This window comes from Rhynchophorus ferrugineus, unplaced genomic scaffold, assembly GCF_030347505.1.
Source record: "Rhynchophorus ferrugineus isolate W39M unplaced genomic scaffold, kcgeb_rfMv2 rfM6, whole genome shotgun sequence".
In the NCBI taxonomy this organism is placed as follows: domain Eukaryota; kingdom Metazoa; phylum Arthropoda; class Insecta; order Coleoptera; family Curculionidae; genus Rhynchophorus; species Rhynchophorus ferrugineus.
In genome coordinates this window covers 38,322,522-38,342,125 of record NW_027472585.1, presented here as the reverse complement: position 1 = coordinate 38,342,125, position 19,604 = coordinate 38,322,522, and the positions used below count along the sequence as shown (strand labels likewise).

The following is a 19,604-nucleotide window of genomic DNA, read 5'->3' as shown; positions in this document are numbered from 1 at the left end:
AAAACTGAAAGAAATTTATTATTTTAGCTCTCCATAACATTCAGCCAGTTAAAGTAACTCTAAGTCATAACTTTACTCGATTATTAATTAAACATTCATTTCTATTTTTACAAAATAGAAATTCAAAAAAACAAAATGAAACTGGTTAAAGTTTGATAGGAAAGTTGTTATATTTTAAAGAATATTTGCACTGAAAAAATGCTGTGTTAGCGTGTAACTATTAGAAAAAGTGTGGATGTGAAAGGTGTTAAAAGCTATTAAAATTTTGACTTGTACAACAAATATAAGTATTTCCTTTACTAAGTTTGAGATAGCGTGAAAATTAAATTAAATGTTTAGTAGGTTGCTCTAAGTCATTATCAGTGTTACGTGATATGAGTATAATGTGAAACGAAGTTGTGAAACGTTTTGAGCATTAACGAAAATATTAATAAAAATTATTTTTTCTAATTTATCATCGTTAATTTCGAGACCCGCCCAATCCCACGCCTCTGGTCATCACACCCGAGCCCATGCCCATAAATAATTATCCCCGGCCTATTAACTGGACGTTCAAAGTCCATCTGCCGCGATGATTTGTTAACGTGGACTTTTAATTTTATACGTTTTTTTTATCAATCGGCCTGCGCTACCGTTCACAGTTCCCAAAATGCAAATTATCAAATTCCCGTCACAAAATTCTGATATATAAGCTAGCTCGGGCTTAAAGCTAGATTTTAAAATGGGTTCTTATTCATCCGAACGTGGAATGGTGGCCACCAGAGGCTGCCTGTGTCGTCATTTCGATATATCTTCGGCGAGAATAATCATCTGTGTCTTACTTTTATTATACCAGTCGTATGTTCAATCCTACATTCCACATAGGTTTTATTTAATTCTCTAGCTTAATTCTGTCTTCTCAATCTCAATAATGAAAATTAATTCTCTTTATCAAATATGCATCTGTTATTAACAAAAAATATCATGAGCATTACTAATAAACATTTATTAGTAACAGTCTTTTTTTAATTAGTATAATAACAATAAAATAAAACATTTAAATTACAAGCAGAATTTATAAAACGGGTGTTGAGGTTTATATCAAATAATATTCTGGACAAATTTTGCGGAAATACATTTAGTAGTGTTATAAGTTAACTGGAAAAACTTTGAATGAGTCTCAAAAATGTGGTGGCTGCTTGAACGACTATCCGAATTACACTTATTTTACACAAACACTTATTTATTAACACTTATTCCATAAAAAAATCTAAACTCTTATTATATATAAAAAATAATTGAAGCCAGTGTGAACCTACGGTGCGAAATTATGGGGTTGCACAAATCTAACATCAGCATGACCCACACTTTAAAACAAAGATTTTCGCAGCACTCTTAACGCCCTAGGTATATTAAAAATGAGGTCATATAAGGGCACCTTCGGTCAGCGATGAAACTAAACCGTTTGCGAAAAAACGGCAAGAGAAACTGAGTAATTTAGCCGAAGGTTGAACAGACAACAATTCTTTGCACTAATATTAGATTGTGTCGTTTTTGAACCATGTGAAGTGATCCAGTTCATTTTAGCTCAAAAATATTAGATCTAGACTTTAGAAATAATAAGCAGAATATACTACTACATAGTTGTAATTAATTGTAATATATAAACTACGAGCTTTTAAGTGAATAAATTACAACTTTAATTTTGTGAAAGAAACCACTAGGTATTACATTGTTTCTCTATTATTTGGTGGTTGATTTGATTAAAAAAGAAACTGTTCATTACTAAAATGTTGTTCAATACTGTTTGCTGTTTAGTATAGTTTAATTGACTGGTTTAGGGGCAAAATACTACTTATCTTGAATGAAATTAAAAAGAAAATGGTTTTTGTCGACTGATTTAATAGACTTGCCTTTTGGAGCTGATACAAAACATACGAGAGCGAGAATCAAAAGGAATTATCAAGTATCTAGCCTCGAGACATTGCCTTTTAGACGCAATGAATAATTTAATGTAGTGGTATCAAATTTCCACCCTCAAAATACACATGATACCCTCGGGGGAAAAAGAACAGCCCAATATTTACAAATCTATTAGGCCTGTGAAATGAATAGGAAAAGTAACGCTAACTGTCCCTGGGGCAAGAAAACCTTTCCTGCAATCAGCGTCGCACGACCAGAAAATACGTCCTCACGATATAATTCCAAGTTTTGGAATAACATTATATAAATTTAAGATTATTTCTCCTAAATATCATATGGTTGTATATAATTTCAGTTTGAATCAAGACATTCGCAGATCACTCTGGTCCGCGTAAAATCACAGTATATCCTGGACGCCACTGTCGACGCCCCCAATCCGAAACCCTAACAGGACCTGGCGACACAACTCCAGAGAACCGAAACTCCGGAATTGCGAGTTGTCGCAATATATAGTGCGTTTCCGTGTAACAACACTCGGAGTTGTTTATTCACGGGAGGACCCTTCTGGAATCGCCGTTCGCTTGTTTAGTTTCAACGTGTGACTTTTAAATGAGCCAAGTGAATGCAGGTGCGAAGACGAGAAAAGGGAAATCGTTTGAAATTGATCAATGAATGCTTCTCACGGAAAAATTGAATATACAGTTATCAGTCTCGAGCTGTTTTCTCAATGATTCTCTCATCGTAAAGTCACACAATGAACTGATGACACAATTTTTTTTAGCATTTTAACGCTTAAAAGGTGTATTACTTCACAATGGCAGACGATATAGAAAGTGGTCTCAAAAACTTAAGGATCATAAATCGTAACTTCCACGTTAAGAAAATGTAGTAAAACGTGGAAATTAAATGAGAAACATATTTGAAGGTTTAAACTGAAGTAGCAAACCCCAACAAGAGACCTCTATAAATCGGAAGTGACACGTTTGAATAGAGCAATGAAGACCCTGGCGTTATAGATGTAAAATATGATCAAATTATACATTTCAGTTATATTCTGCAAAATTTGTGAAAATGGTAATCCTTATTTGCCAGATAACAGATAACTATCAGTTGTTTCATTTTGAGTTTGATGATATTTAGTCTGAATAGTTTAGTTCATCGTCGAAAAGATATAATTTATTTTCTTGAATAGAACTAGTTAGTTCAAATTCAAACTTATCGAGTTATCGAGTTTTTATTCAGTTTATATTCATCTCGTCTGAATTATTATCATATAATGTTATAAATTCTTTGAAACCAAGAGATAAATAAGTATTTCAACGTCAAATAATAATACAATTAATGGAACTTACAGTAATTGTACCAAATATTATATAATGAATTGACTTTGTATAAAACGCTCCAAGGAATCGATGAAATGTAGCTCTCGAAATTAATCATGAGTAATGAGCTAAAAAGCACATATTATTGAAATTACGTAATCGGTGTGTTTTGCTAAATATTTCCCCATAACCTGAAACAGACTCGCGTCCCATGCTTCTCGATCCTCCTCTACCATTACGACGACGGAAAAACCGCAGCACACTGCGAAAACTTCCCGACGCTAGGGCACCCGCTTGCGTACAGACCAAGCAATCGGCCTCAGCTTACGTCGTCATAGTTACGCAACGTATATATCAACGAAAAACAGTCCCGTCGCCATGGTAACTGGCCGCCCAGCCACCCCGGTAATCGGCTCAAGCGTGCCGTCTCGAGAAAACGACGGCATACTAACACGGCCCCGGCTCGAATCGAACATCATACAAATTTAAGTTGGCCGCGAAGGAGGGAAAATGAAAGGAAATGACGCGCGCTGTCGAGCTAACGAGAATTTCGGGAAAACCGTAAACAGTTCCGTGCGGTTCGAAATTGCGGGTACGTCACAGCGACAGAGAAAATTCAGAAAGTACCGTAATGTCAGAAAATCATCATGAAGATTACTGTCGTTCTGGTCGTATAGCTGGGTTATACTATGAATCTGTATTATCGTCCAATGATATGGATTGAAATAATCACTGAACAAAATTTTCTGACGTAGCAGAATTCGTATTAAAAATTACTGAAAACCAAAACATAGAATAAACCAACAAACCAAAGATCTTAAAGTACCTTATAAGCATCTCGTAATATCAAGCGCTACTATTATTTAATTATAATAAATTGTAAGTTCTTGAGTAACCCAACAAATTGAAATAGAATATCAGTATTTAGTGTTAACAGAAACATTATACATCAAGAAGCAAAATATATAATACTATACTATAAGAACAATCACCATGAGAACTAAATTATACCTGAAAATTTAATTAATCTTAATATTGTAACAAAAATATTGTATCAATTAAAATAATTAAAATCAGTTAAAAACAGTTTTAGTAATGATTTCGTTGGACTATGCATATACGCAGAAATATTTCTGGCACCCCGGAAAACTGGAAAAGAAGCCGTCATCCAAACGGCGGTATCGATCTTGGAAAGGGGTCCCCCCCCCCTTAAGCCGTTCGAAGTGAAATCCAGAAAGTGCACGTTGGATATAATCCTCGATAAATGTCAGGAGAGAAAAGGGATTGCAACTGGTTAACAAGGCCGATCGTAATCCCCTGAAACACGCACGTAAAGGCCGAAAATTGCGGGTCCGCAGTGCACCGTTTCTGCTACCAGTGTTGGATTTTATGTGGATCTTCGCGAGACGACTCGTAAATACGGCCAAGTCCGTCGGTTTATTTCGTCTTCGGTACGGTCGCTTGTCTTTTTATAGCCCGATTTTTATAGGGCCAGTTCTACTTGGAAATTGCCGCTACTCGAATCATTTAGGATTAATAAGTTGGGGTACCGTCCGCGGCGCAAAATTAATTAAATCTTCCCCGAACCGTAACGTTAAGATAGTTTGACTTACGGATGCCGGGAAACAATTACAAGCCTGCATTTTAACGTGCTGACATAAGAGAAGTTACTTATAATGCCCCCGAATATTGGGCAATCTGATTACAATTAAACAGTGAAGATAACCATTACCTATTAACTACAAGCGTACCTTCGGAAGAAGCCAGATTTGGTAAAGACGATTAAAAACATTGGACTGCCATCGGGCAACCATAATATCTGGCGGTGAATATGGAAGACTTCACAGACAATAGAGGAAATGTTTATTGTTATTCACCATTAAAAATAAAGGAGAACTAGCTCTATCTACAACTATTAAAAAAAGTCAAGTGATATACAAGTGATAGTCAAAAGATCCAAAAATGAGCTAGAGACCCGAAGATACAGTTCGTAATATTTGTGTTGTATTGGGGCGAAAATTACATCACTTGAGGGGTGCTTAATTACTGAAGCAGTCAATTAAAGGCGCAAATAGATTGTAGATTAAATTAGAAACATCACTGAACAGATCAGACTCAAAGTTAAACGACTGTACTGGTTAGACGCAAGACACTTCCAAAGTTCTTTGGTTAACAATGCTCATCGCTACGTAACCAACAAAAAACTGTACGATGACTTCTAAATCAAATTCATCAACGAAGGAATCCACAATTTAGCCGTAAAATATACAAGAAGATTTCTAAGTCGCAGCAACGTGAAAGCGATAGAAGATAGAAGTGAATCAAAACTCAAAAACTCATGTTATATAAGTGTTACTATTGATTTAGCTGAAGTTAGTTTAATTTTATTATAATTTGAGAAAGATACACTGACTTATTTACATCAACATCGTATTGTGTTAAGTACAAAGAAAAACTAGTATTGAACGTTTGATTTACGTGTGTTTAAAGAAATTTAAAAATGGACAATGTAAGATTCTTACCTGGAGGATACGGGGTCACGGTGGGCAGATTGGGCACCCCAAAATGCAACACGGGAGCGATGTGGTAATTCGGCCAGGTAGCAGTCATACCGAGTTCTGCGAGGAAATTAACTCTCGGTTTGCAGTTGCCACGGCACTTGCCCTTGCCCGTCTTTCCCTTTCCTGCCCTCTTTCGGCACTCGTCTGTGCAACCGACCTGGTTGTTGTTTTCGTTTGTAGCAATCGCTGGGATTGCTGGCTCTTCCGGGATTGGACTAAGACGAAAATTTGCTGAAACAAGACACAACACGTTAGAACGATATCTATATATTAATCGGCTTAGCAAAAATTTTGCCTTCCTTGCTGAAAAAAACGGACTCCTGAAGGCGTGACGTTTGGCACGGTTAAAGCTTATATCGAGGAAGAAATTTCAGACCAATTTTTTTTGTATTGCGCTACAAATAAATGTATTCCAATAAAACGGAAAACTTTCAAATCAAGTAGCCAGGAACAGCTGTCAGAACGATGTTATATAACTTTAAGCAATGTTTTGTGTTACATTCGGTTATTCTCGTATTATTGGAATTACTAAAAAGTTACGGCAGGAGGAAACAAAAGAATGTGCCCGCTTTATCGAAACAAATATACAGCTGTGAAAAAAAAATCCGACATATGAAAATTTCATCCCAACATAGATTAACAAAATTCGAGAATAACATCAATGGAAGTTAATAGAAATTGGATTTAATTAAATGAAATTTCAAAAATGTTAGCAAGTCTTAGTTCTTGAGACAGTTTTCATATATATTAATGTTTTTATACACAATTATAATTTTAATTAGTGTTATATATCAAATACATTTCGGATCTTTTATTGAATATACTATGAAAAGATGTTTTAGTAACATAATATTTTTAAATTAGTCCTTTTACTCTATGAGAAACACGATCGATCACTAGTTTGATTTGGATTGTTAATATAGAAATTAAAAGAGAATGTTAACGATAAACTAATGAATATTGTAAGAAATCTCAATAATGCAGAAACATTTTAGGTCTTCTTCTTGCCAATTGTTAGTAATATACAGCAATTTGAGATTCAGTATATAATGAAAACGGATACGAATTAGAAAAAGTATTAATTCAACAAACCAGAGGCAATCTATAAAAGAAATAAAAATATCACGTGATCTCTCTGACACAGCTTTGATTATTTGCAATATTTTATATAAAAACTTAATTTCCACGAACAGAAGGCTTATTTTAAGTGAATTTGGGTAATTAAACCCTTTAAAAAACCATTATATACATTTCATTCAGTGTCTTTTCTCCAGAGCAGATTGTTTGAAGAAGATCACGATTGGGAATAAATAATGATGGAAATTGTCACACGGCATTGATCCACGTAGAATTTCTATCTGTTCATCAAATTTAAAACTACTTAGAGGATGTCACTTTGAGTCATTTAAAGCTGAATCGACAGTACAGAAACAGCGTAAAACAATTGCTTTGAATATTGAAATAAGAAGAAGCTTTGACATAGATGGATTTTTTCAAGGTTTGAGTAAATTATTTAAAAATTATTATAACTGATATTTAAAAAAACCAAAATTTAGAAAATACAAAGTCAATCATTTTCTGTCAAGAACTGAATAAAAGTAATTATTTTCATTAAGAATTGCTGAATTATTCGTCAAATCATAGAATGCTCAAAATCGCATTTTCGACTATATCATTTTTGTTGTTTGTTTTAAAGAAATTTGCTGCTGAACTCCATCGGGTACTTCAAAAATTAATGATTGATATAATATATAATTTGATAATGTTTTCTAATGGTTTGAAAATCATTACTGATTATTGGAAACTATTTTCTTTTTCTTCGCACAATATTACTTAGTTAAAACAAACATATTCTTATTGATCCATTGATGACAGCACGACAATAGATAGCAATTACGCTGAGGTGATCTTTGACAAAACATCAGGACCGACGCGTAAATAGCGATAACCCATAGAAAAACAAGCCCACAAGACTAAGATTCGGGGAAGGAGTTGGAAAATTCTAATCCCACAAAGCAATGCTACCGAGGCAAAACAGAAATGCCGAAAAAGAAAACTATTTTTGTTGTGCCTTGTCCCTTAATCTGTACGTTTAACATCTACCGAGAAAGGTAGCCGTGCGGAAGAAGTAATTTCTCCTAATCTGATTACCGAGAGGGACACGACCAAGGGGTTTTAAGTAACTAAAGTGCTAAAGTTTTCGTTAATTCGCTACCAAAATATTTAAATCTACGGTAACTTGAAACCTGATAATATATTTTAATAAGCAATGTATGAAAACATTAATATTTAGAAGACTAATACCATATTTTCCAATAACATGGAGTTTTGCACCCTAATTTTGTTCATATAAATTACACAGAACAACTCTTTCTTAGGCAGAATAATAACTGAACAACCCAACTGTTAAATTTGATAGTATTGATATTTATCTTTTTTATCTACGGTTAAATGTCAGTGACACCGAAATGACCACTATTAAATCGGCAAAATCAAAATCACCAATTGGAACATGGCGGAGTAGAGATAATGGACTTTCTTAATTTAACAGATAGGTTAGGTTTAACTTAAAAATGGAATATGTTACGATTACCAAACGTCCGCTAATATTAGTCAATATAGACGGTTCGACTTTGGAAGTCAATAATTCAGATAACTTTATTCACTATTCTAGAAATAACTATATAATTTTTTTTTAAATATATTAAATTCAATTAAAGTAACTGCTGTTCTTTAAATGGTCTATATTATAGGCTACAAATTGGGATTTGAAATGATAAATTCTACAGTTAATGAAATTAGTTATTAATTTTCCCATATATAAACTCATATACTTCAAAAATACGGTATAAAATATTGATAAACCTTAAGTAATATGCTAAGAATTATAATTAAAAAGTTAAAATTAGTTGTTAGTTTTGGAAAAATCACAATAGATCGAATGATAATATAACGGAAATATAAAATAAAATGTTTTTAGATTAATTTTATGTAAAGACAGGCGTTGACTAAAATCCAAGAGAGATATTGTATTCAGTTCTCGTTTAAAAAATGACAGGTCAGTCATAAAGGTTAAAAACGAAACAAAATAATGATAAAAGACCGAGTAGGTAGAAATAGTTTTGTAGAAATGTTAATGCTGAAAAAATAACAGGTTATTTATATATGTCAAAAACAGTATAAAAGAATGGCAATATTTAAATTATATATTGAGGAATATGTTTTAAAATGTTTAATCTTATAAAAAAACATGTAAAAAGTTTATGAACTATGAAAAAACTAAACAGAGAAATAATTTTCCGTTAATGCTTCAAAAATGACAGATAATTAATAACAAAAACGGCATATAAACAACATACTGTAAATAATATTCTAATAACATGTCTTTAGTATAATTTTGTACATAATTTTCAGAAACAAATAGATTGCTACTATATTCTGATCACACGTCAATAATGTCAAATTATTCGGAACCGCCAAGACAAACTTACGTTACCTAACCTCTAATTTCTATGTCAAAACAAACAGTTACATAAACATCAAGTTCTACACACTACAGTTGATATTTACCTGGATTGAAATGCATTTTTTAATGAGCTTGTTCTATTCGAAACACAAACCCCACTGAAGAAATTAAACGCTAAGGCGAAATCGACTTTTGAATGGAAAATGCAAAAAGAAATGAACAAAGCACACGAATTAAACTCAAAAACCAACCAAAAAGCAACCTGAATCACTTCGAGCACTTGTAAACACTGTCGATCAATAACAATAACTATAAGTTCAATTGCTATTTTCTTCTGATATTAAGTAAAAGCAAAAGGTACTTCTGTCCTATGCCGGTACGAACCAGTGACTAAATGATCAGATACCCAACGACAGGTACATAATATTGGCAGGGTGAGGGGGTGGAGTCGAAATTACAGGGGTGGTCAATTAGAAAAGGAAGTAATCGAGATATACCAAAGAACGGATTTGACTGGACGGTGATAGTTTTGCGTTCCTTTCTATTGTAAAAAGTGAATAACTTGTCAATAAAAATGAGTAAACCACAACAAACCGAATAATACGGAAATTTTAAATTTAAATATTTTTAGTTCAATTTTGCAAAGAACATGTAAAATACCTTAATGAGTTTTTGAAAATCTGAACAGAGGAATAGTTTATTGTGTATGCTCCAAAAAATGGCAAATTATTCACAAATATATTAAAGACAAACTGACTAAAGTAAAAAACCTATAAACAACGAGCTGAAGGATATGCTAATAATATTTCTTTACTTTAATTTTGTACATAATTTTAAGAAAAAATAGATTGAAACTATATTCTGATCGCACGTCAATAATGTCAAATTATTCGGAACCGTCAAGACAAAACTTACGTACCTAATCTCTAATTACTATGTCAAAATAAACATTAAGTTCTACATACTACAGTTTATATTTACCTCGTTTGAAAAGCATTTTCTAATCCAAACACAAATCCCACTGAAGAAATTGAATCGCAGACGCGAAATTAACTTTTGGAATATAAATGCAAAAAGTCCGAAAACTAAATGCAAACACTAACTCGAACTTTGAACAGAAATGAGCAAAGCACAAGAAGCAAATATAAAATCGAACCGACAAGTAACCTGAATCACTTCGAGCACTTGTAAACACTGTCGATCACTAACAAGAACTATAAGTTCAATAGACTATATGTTTCTGATATTAAGTAAAAGCAAAAGGTACTTCTGTCCTATGCCGGTACGAACCAGAGACTCAATGATCAGCTACCCTTCGACAGGTACTTAATATTGGCAGGGTGAGGGGGTGGAGTCGGGATTACAGGGGTGGTCGACTAGAAAAGGAAGTTACCGAGATGGGTCAAAGAACGGATTTGACTGGTTAGCGGCAGTTTTGCATTCCTTTCTATTGTAAAAAGTGAATATCTTGTCAATAGAACTAGGCGAATTTACAGGTGCCTTTACAGTATGCAGGTTTCGAATTGCTAATTCCACTTGATGTTTTTATTTGTTTTGAAAATTTATCCTTAGAGTTTAATCTTGTCGACACGTTTTTACACTTGTTGCTTCTTCCTATTTTGTTAGTGATTATAGATTTATTGGATTAAGTAAAACAACTTTGTGAAAGGGAAACGTAAATTTTATTGCTAATATTTAATCTTTTAATTGTGTTTGTATTTTTCATCAGCATTTTGTCCAACAAACTGTGATTCAAACTTTATTTTCAGAAACAGATTTCGTCGCGCTATACTGCTCTGAAAAATATTATTTTTAATTTTTAACATAACCTATTGGTGCTATTCTTTTGTTGATTTTTAGTTGTTTTTACATTTTGTAATACTAAATGTTAAACTTTTTAGTATTATAAACCCAATTAACTGGCTCAGGGCTGATTTCGTTTCTTTTTCTGTTTATTATTTTTGGAAAATGTAGCATCAGAACAAATTTGTGAAGGATTGCTAATATTTAATCTTTCAATTGTGCTTGTATTTTTCATCAGCATTTTGTCCAACAAACTGTGATTCAAACATTATTTTCAGAAACAGATTTCATCGCGCTATACTGCTCTGAAAAATATTGTTTTTAATTTTTAACTTAACCTATTGGTGCTATTCTTTTGTCGATTTTTAGTTGTTTTTACCTTTTGTAATACTAAATGTTAAACTTTTTAGAATTACAAGCCCATTAACTGGCTCAGGGCTGATTTCGTTTCTTTTTCTGTTTATTATTTTTGGAAAATGTAGCATCAGAACAAATTTGTGAAGGATTGCTAATATTTAATCTTTCAATTGTGCTTGTATTTTTCATCAGCATTTTGTCCAACAAACTGTGATTCAAACTTTATTTTCAGAAACAGATTTCATCGCGCTATACTGCTCTGAAAAATATTGTTTTTAATTTTTAACTTAACCTATTGGTGCTATTCTTTTGTCGATTTTTAGTTGTTTTTACCTTTTGTAATACTAAATGTTAAACTTTTTAGAATTACAAGCCCATTAACTGGCTCAGGGCTGATTTCGTTTCTTTTTCTGTTTATTGTTTTTGGAAAATGTAGCATCAGAACAAACTTGTGAACGATTGCTAATATTTAATATTTTAATTGTGCTTGTTTTTTTCATCTGCATTTTGTCCAACAAACCGTGATTCAAACTGAATTTTGAGAAACAGATTTTGACGCATTTGACGAAATTTTGGCATAACCTATTGGTGCTATTCTTTTGTAAATTTGTAATTTTTACATTTTTCAATATTAAATGGTGACATTTTCATAATTAGAAGCCCACTCGAGTCTTCTCTATACGATAATCGGGGTTAATTTTGAACATTTTCGTGTAATTAAATCATTTTCAAGAAAATATATGCCGAATTTTTCAATCGGCTCTTGGAAAATATAGAGCTGAAAATAGGTTGCTGCTGCTAGAAAATTTACTAGTTAAACGATATTATAATTGCCATTGATTTATTTATTTTTTGTTATATATTTAACATTTAAATGATGTACATAATGTTTTCAGAAATAGGAATTCAAAAACCAATACACTAAAAGATCAGTGAAAAAGTGTTTATTATAACATCTCCACAAAAGTTAATCGTTGTTCTTCATGTCCAATAAAAATATTCGAATTGATTAATACAATTAATAATAATTTGTGACATTAGAGCCCAAATAACACAAAAATAAAGATATAATTTTGTAAAATATACAAAAAATTAAATTACCAACGAAACAACTCTTAATTAATATAACTGTCTGTGTTCGGCACCGACTACAAAGTGGTCAGTTAGTAGTAGTTAAAATAATATCGTAAGTAAATAAATAGGTTTAGGTAGGTATTAAGCTAAATTGTGTGAATATAAAATACGTTTAGGTATTATAAGGTTTTTAATTATATTTATATAGTTATTAGAACAATTATTATGTACATATTTTATATTAAAATGTTTTTTTTTGTGTTAAAAATCTAAGTTTGATTATTTTTAAAAAATTTTGTGAGCTCGTTATTTATAATTTTGGCGTCAGTTAATTTTTTTGTTAAAAATATTTTGCTAGTAGTTGGCTATTGTTTTATGTTTCAAAAATAAATTACAGATTAAAATTAATATGTTAGTTTGGAGAGAATGTATTAAGATCTAGGTACTGGGACCTTCAAATACTGGATTTATGGCATCAGCATTGTTGAGAAAATAAGACTCTATCGATTTAATTTTATAGCCAAGTGGTAATTTAAATTCACTTAGTTTGGTTACAGGCATACTGAGTAATTTAGTTGGTTATTGATTGGCAATTCGATTTTTCTACTTAATATTGTGACCCAACATTAAGAGTCCTAATAAAATTTAAAATTTTTAAAAATTCATACGGAAATGGAGCTTTATAGTAGGGTTAGGTTTTGGGACCCTTAAATGCTTTATTTATAAAGGCGATTTACGCTTGTAAAAAATACTAATAGTATTGGGGCTATTGAAACTGACAATATCAATATCAATCAATGATCAAATGGTATTTCCGATTATCTGGGTTTCTTTGAATAAATTTACAATCAGCATACAGTAAAAATGTACTAAAAATTAATATTTTTATTGCTTTAATATCAATATAGACCTTAAAAACTTTTGTTCGTTGTTGAAAGAACGTTGAAAAGTTCGGTTAACAATAAAAGTACAATATAAAGTCACAATTATCTAAACTAAAACTGAAAATTCGATGACATTATAAACTTTCTTCCTTTATAAGCACATAATAAATGTTTTTGTAGCAAGCAATTTCCGAACGATAGCCAAAATAATAACTTCTAACAGAGAATAACCAAGAAAATTTTCTTTAAAACCTTTTTAAACATTCTCAGTTTTTTTTACACTCTTTAAAGTTAAAACAAAATAAATAAATAGTAAGTTAAGGGTGAAGGAAAATATTTAGGAAATGAAAATAATTAGTTTTTATAATAGGATAGTAGAAAGTTCATAAAAATATATAATCCTGACAGACAAAAGTAATAAGAATAAAAATAAAAAACACAAATAAGAAGCGAATCAAAAATAAAAAAGTAGTCACAAGATACGCATGACAAAAAACAGAAGATACAGTAACAAGTAACAAAAACAGAGGATAAAAAATGCGAATAATGAAGAGCATATAGTCAATTAATTGAGAATGTTGAGGGATTGACCAATGGAAATGTGACTTGGGATAGGATATTAAGACAATTATTTAAAATTATACAGTAAAACAATTTTTTTTGGCATATGTAGCCCCAAATTCACCAAAGATGAAATAGCAATACAAAATAGAAAGGTAATAGATCTACTTTCGATAAATTTCTTCAACACCATCTAGTCCTATTTCATGTAATTTTATATTCAAATTACCTACAAAGTGTTAAATAATTCGAAATATTTTTGTAACCAATTTTAGCATATAAGTATAAACACGTAATATGCAAAAAGAAAATATTGTTGTTCATCATGATAATAAACCAAGTCTTTTAACAATATTTTACAATTTTTGAAACTGAAATCCGAATGTCCAAAGATTGTTGCATCCAATGTATTGAAGCTCAGGCGGAATATACTGAAACAAATTTAATTTCAGGTCTAGGCTGATATAAGATTAATAAGAGATTAATTTAGAAGTATAGTAAAGCTTATTTTGAGCCATTAGGGGTATATATATGGTTAAAACTATAACATATAACTAATACTTAGCCATGGAGCCGACTAATAATCCAGTACTGCCAAAAAATATATATCGATTAATTTAAAATAATTATGGCAACCAGACGCGTATAAGAAATCATTGTCATTAATCTATTATCACTAACTATCAACAATAAATAGCTATTAACTATTTTCAGTTAATTTTGTGTAGAATTTTTACTTAAGAATTATTTTTACTAGAATTTAAAATAATATAGATCAATCTGTAAAAATCCTTTATTTTTTCATCCAAGTGTAACAATCAAAATCTTTAAGCCTGTAGAATTGTACAATAAGAATATCGCCCTTATTAAGAGTTTATGTAGTGTTTGTGAACTATTGCTGTTTCAATATAAGTTCCATATGCTCATAGGCCGCAGATCTGGGTTGTTATGTCTACTCCATTTGTAATTCTTCAGTAGACAGCTTATTCAGACAATAAAAGATTTATGAAAAATTTTAAAATACGACAACCAACAATAAATAATTATTAACTATTTTCAGTTAATTTTAGATATAACTTTAAAACAATATAGATGAACCGTTTAAACATGCTTTATTTATTGATCCTGATGTAATTCACAAAATCATTAAGCTTGTATAATAACAATAGCTATTGCGTTAAATATTTATGTAGTACTTGTGAACTACTGATGCTTCACAATGCTCATAGGCCTCAGATCTGAGTTGTCATGGCTTGCAATTCTTCAGTAGATAGCTTATTCATACAATAAAATTTTACAAAAGAGACACTTGGACTATCAAAAATAAATAGGTTTTAGATATTTTAAATTTACCTTGAATATAATTTTTACAATAATATAGATCCATCTGAAAATATGGTCTAATTTTTGATCATAGTGTAATCCATAGGATCATTAAGCTTCTATAATAATAACAGTGCACTTCCTAAATACTTGTGTAGTGCTTTGAACTAGTGGTGCCTCATTATTAGTACTAAACGCTCAGGCCTCAGATGTTTGTTGTCATGTCTAGCCTCTCATAATTCACGAAAGATTGCTTCATCAGACAATACAATTTTTACAAAAAAAATTGACACGTTTAAACTACCGACTCTAAATAGCTATTTTTATTTAATTTTGCGTGTAATTTTTACAACTCTGCCTGTTAAACATGCCTTATCTTGTAATCCAAAGTAAATCCACCAAATCGTTAAGCTTGTACAATAAGAATAGCACGCTTGTTAAATATTTTGTAGCTTAGAGGTCAAAAAGCAATAAAATTAAGTAAAGAAGCTAAAGAGATTATAACACTACAGAAATCAGTAGTTTAAAGAGGATGTTGATCAAGCAATGGAAACAAAAATATTATTAAAATATTGGGCAATGTTAATTTCAATACATTAAAACTAACTTAGCCAATAAATATGTGCATTACACAGTTAACTTAATAAGCATGAATAGTCGATTAGTTATTATATATAAATTATTATATATAAAATTAATATATTACAAATGTTAATCTAAACTATACTAAATAGTTAAATTTAATACTTTAAATGTATATAAAACTGCGGAAATAACTGAACTACTGCCACTAAGTCTGTTTGTAATTAATTGATCGAATAAATCTAACATTTTAACATGCAAATACTTCGTTAAGATAATTGGTTAAAACATAACTGAATTGAATTGTTAACAAAAGATGTACATGTTAATTATGTACAATATTATTTCAGCATTATTTCTCTATTGGAAAATATAGGTTTTATTGATTTAGTCGTTTGCAGTTTCGTCGGTCAAAACTATAAAAATTAATGGAAAAGTAATGATACCTTTAAAAGTACCTTACTTAATTTTACAATTTATATAGCTATATAACCAAAATTTTACTGCATTCAACTACTGTAAGTTTTGGAACCTTTAATTTTTACCTTAATAATATTTGAAATTTACAACAGCATTTTACTTTCTATACAAAACCTACGCTACCTTCTAGCCTTTTAATTACAACAGGTAAAGAGTGAAAACTATTCTTACTGAAATGTAAATAAGATCGAATAATATCTCGATTTCTGCGAATATTGTAGTTTGTTTATTATTGCTTATAGTAGGTGGTTTTTCCGCAGCCATCCTATCAAAACTTTCTTGACTAACTGACTTGAACAGGTAGTTTATTAGGTATTTATTAATATTTTCGCATTCTATGTGCTTTATACAATCAAACTAATTAATTACTATTGTTCTGTTGTACTTGCATCAAATAATATACAAGCAAGACGGATGTGGGATATAGTCTATTCAAAGTTTTTTTGTACATAGGGCATCATGATATTTAATAAATTGCCTGCCGCAATGCTGTCTGATATCAAATGCTGTTCGAAAATGTAATCGAACCAGTCTATGAAAGTCGTCCGATTGTGAAACGTATGCAAAATTCTTGAAAACAGTAGTAATAAGACGTTATAACTCTAACCTGTATACTATTGTGGCTGTATAGTTAACTGTAGTTTTTAGATGTACTGTAATATTAAATTAAATTATATTTGATAAAAAAAAATCATATTTTTATTTAGATTAAAATTGTGTTATAGGCCAAAAACAAAATGTACAAAAAACTTTGAAACATTCTTAGTACATCAGTATGTATTTTCCAAAATAAAATAAAATTATACTACTTGCGCGTTGTTCGGCATGTTCCATATTGTTGTGATTTAGTTTTCTTATTTTATTTATTTTATGGATACATAGTTTATATCTTGAGGATATGGACTGAGATAGTTTATGATTTATGGGAGAGTCTTATGGACTGGAATATTCTGTGGGCGATTCAAATATCCTTTATATTTCAAATAAGTCCCGTGAAAGTTTTTCAATTATTTCCTTGACTGGATTTGTGAAAGACAATTATTAAAAGAACAAGTGAATTTTTGGTCAAAGTAATAATAGAAATTACATACTACTATATATATATATATATATATATATATATATATATATATATATATATATATATATATATATATATATATCAATTATGTATATATTATATTATTACATATTATTTTATATATATTATATTTATATATATTATATTATTATATATATATTATTTCAAATATGCTTAATTTCTTTGTATCTGCGATATACTCATTATCAGATATCATATGTCACATCAGGTTGTTGAGATCAGATCTGGGTTGTTATGTCTACTCCATTTGTAATTCTACAATAGACAGCTTATTCCGACAATAAAAGTTTTACAAAATTTTTTAAAAATATTTCAAAAACCAACAATAAATAGTTATTAACTTTATTTTCAGATAACTTTACAACAATATAGATCAACCGGTCAAACATGATTTATTTCTTAATCCTGATGTAATTCACAAAATCATTAAATCATTTCAATTTACATTGAATATAATTTTTACAATAATATAGATCTATCTGAAAACATCGTTTAATTTTTGATCATGGTGTAATCTATAGAATCATTAAGCTTCTATAATAATAAGAGTGCCCTTTTAAAATACTTGTATAGTGCTTGTCAACTACTGATGTCTCATTATTAGTACCAAGCGCTCATAGGCCTCAGATGTTTGTTGTAATGACTAGCCTCTCATAACTCACGGAAAGATTGCTTCATCAGACAATACAATTTTTATAAAAAAAATTGACACGTTTAAACTACCGACACTAAATAGCTATTTTCATTTAATTTTGCGTGCAATTTTTACAAGTGTGTAATTCTACCTGTCAAACATGCCTTATCTTGTGGTCCAAAGTTAATCCAGAAAATCCTTAAGCTTTTATAATATGAATAGCACTCGTGTTAAAATATGGTGGATGGTACCGTATTCAACTACTGTAGGTTTTGGTACCTTTAATTTTTAATAATATAATATATTGCCTGTAAATAAATAAATAAATAAATAAATGTACTGCCTGCTGCAATTTATAAATTCGTTTCAGAAACAGACAATATTTTTCTTCTCATTTTATTCTAGTTAAAAAGAGACACAATGTTGTCTGATAAGTTCGAGCATGTAATCGAACCAGCCTATCAAAGTCGTCCGATTGTGAAACGTATGCAAAATTCTTGAAAGCAATAGTAATAAGAGGTTATAACTCTTACCTATAAACTATTGTGGCTGTATAATTAACTGTAGTTTTTAGATGTACTATAATATTAAATTAAATTATATTTGATATAATTATTAATCTATATATTTTATTTGCTACTTAACCTGCCAGGTGATAACCTGAACAGGTGATTTTTTTTAACATTTGTCTTTCACAATCCTATTCAAGGAAATGATAGAAATTACAAGCTTTCACAGGATTCATTTAAAATAGAAAGGATATTTGAATTGCTCACAGAATATCCCAGTTCATTGTTAACCAACAAAATTGGTAAAAGCGCTCAATAGATTTCCAAAAGAAGGTTCGATACCTAATAGCCATAAAGTTATTGACCCATTCATCAAAATCTTTTACATGCTTTACTATATTAAAATTTTATGACACTTGGAAATCAATGCTGTTATCCGAATGAAATTATACCTAAATTATTTCCCGAATTTTAGAGGCTTTGACATTTTTGAGTTCAAGTTCATGTTTTGCGAATTCGTACAAAAATACTCAGAGTAATATTTTTGAATTATGCATCTTATTTAATTTTGGCAAATACACTCAACGAAAAAGATGTTTTCTTTCATGTACTGGATATAATTGCTTATTAATCGTTATGCCATTATTTTAAATTTGCATTAGCTGTCTAATATGATTGCATATTTCGTTCCTTATTTAAACAAATAATTGAAAAGTATTCATAAATCAAGCTAACTTATTAAAAGTGGAACAACAACAACTTTTTTTATCCAAGTATTATTCTACACAATTTTCTTCGTTATGAAAGTATCAAGTGTATTCACATGATTACATGAACGTAGATAAAAAGCTGAACTAATCAGACTCAAATCAAAGAACTGTACTGGTTAGTCCGAATATATTATTTCACTACATCACCATACTGACCGTGAAAACTGCACAAAGATTTCTTCTGAAAACATAAACAACATAATCATAAAATATATTAAATAGGAAAACTAAATCACAACAATATGGAACAATACAGCTACTGAACAACGCGCAA

The 19,604-nt window shown here is 30.4% G+C and overlaps 1 protein-coding gene across 1 annotated transcript in view; it reads right to left on the bottom strand.

The window, feature by feature from the left end:
- LOC143198705 (uncharacterized) overlaps positions 1 to 19,604 on the bottom strand; it is a 76,800-nt gene that overhangs the window by 8,936 nt on the left and 48,260 nt on the right. The window contains exon 6 of the mRNA XM_076408066.1: positions 5,747 to 6,016. Coding sequence (XP_076264181.1) covers positions 5,747 to 6,016 — 270 coding nt within the window. The remainder of the gene's footprint in view (positions 1 to 5,746; positions 6,017 to 19,604) is intronic.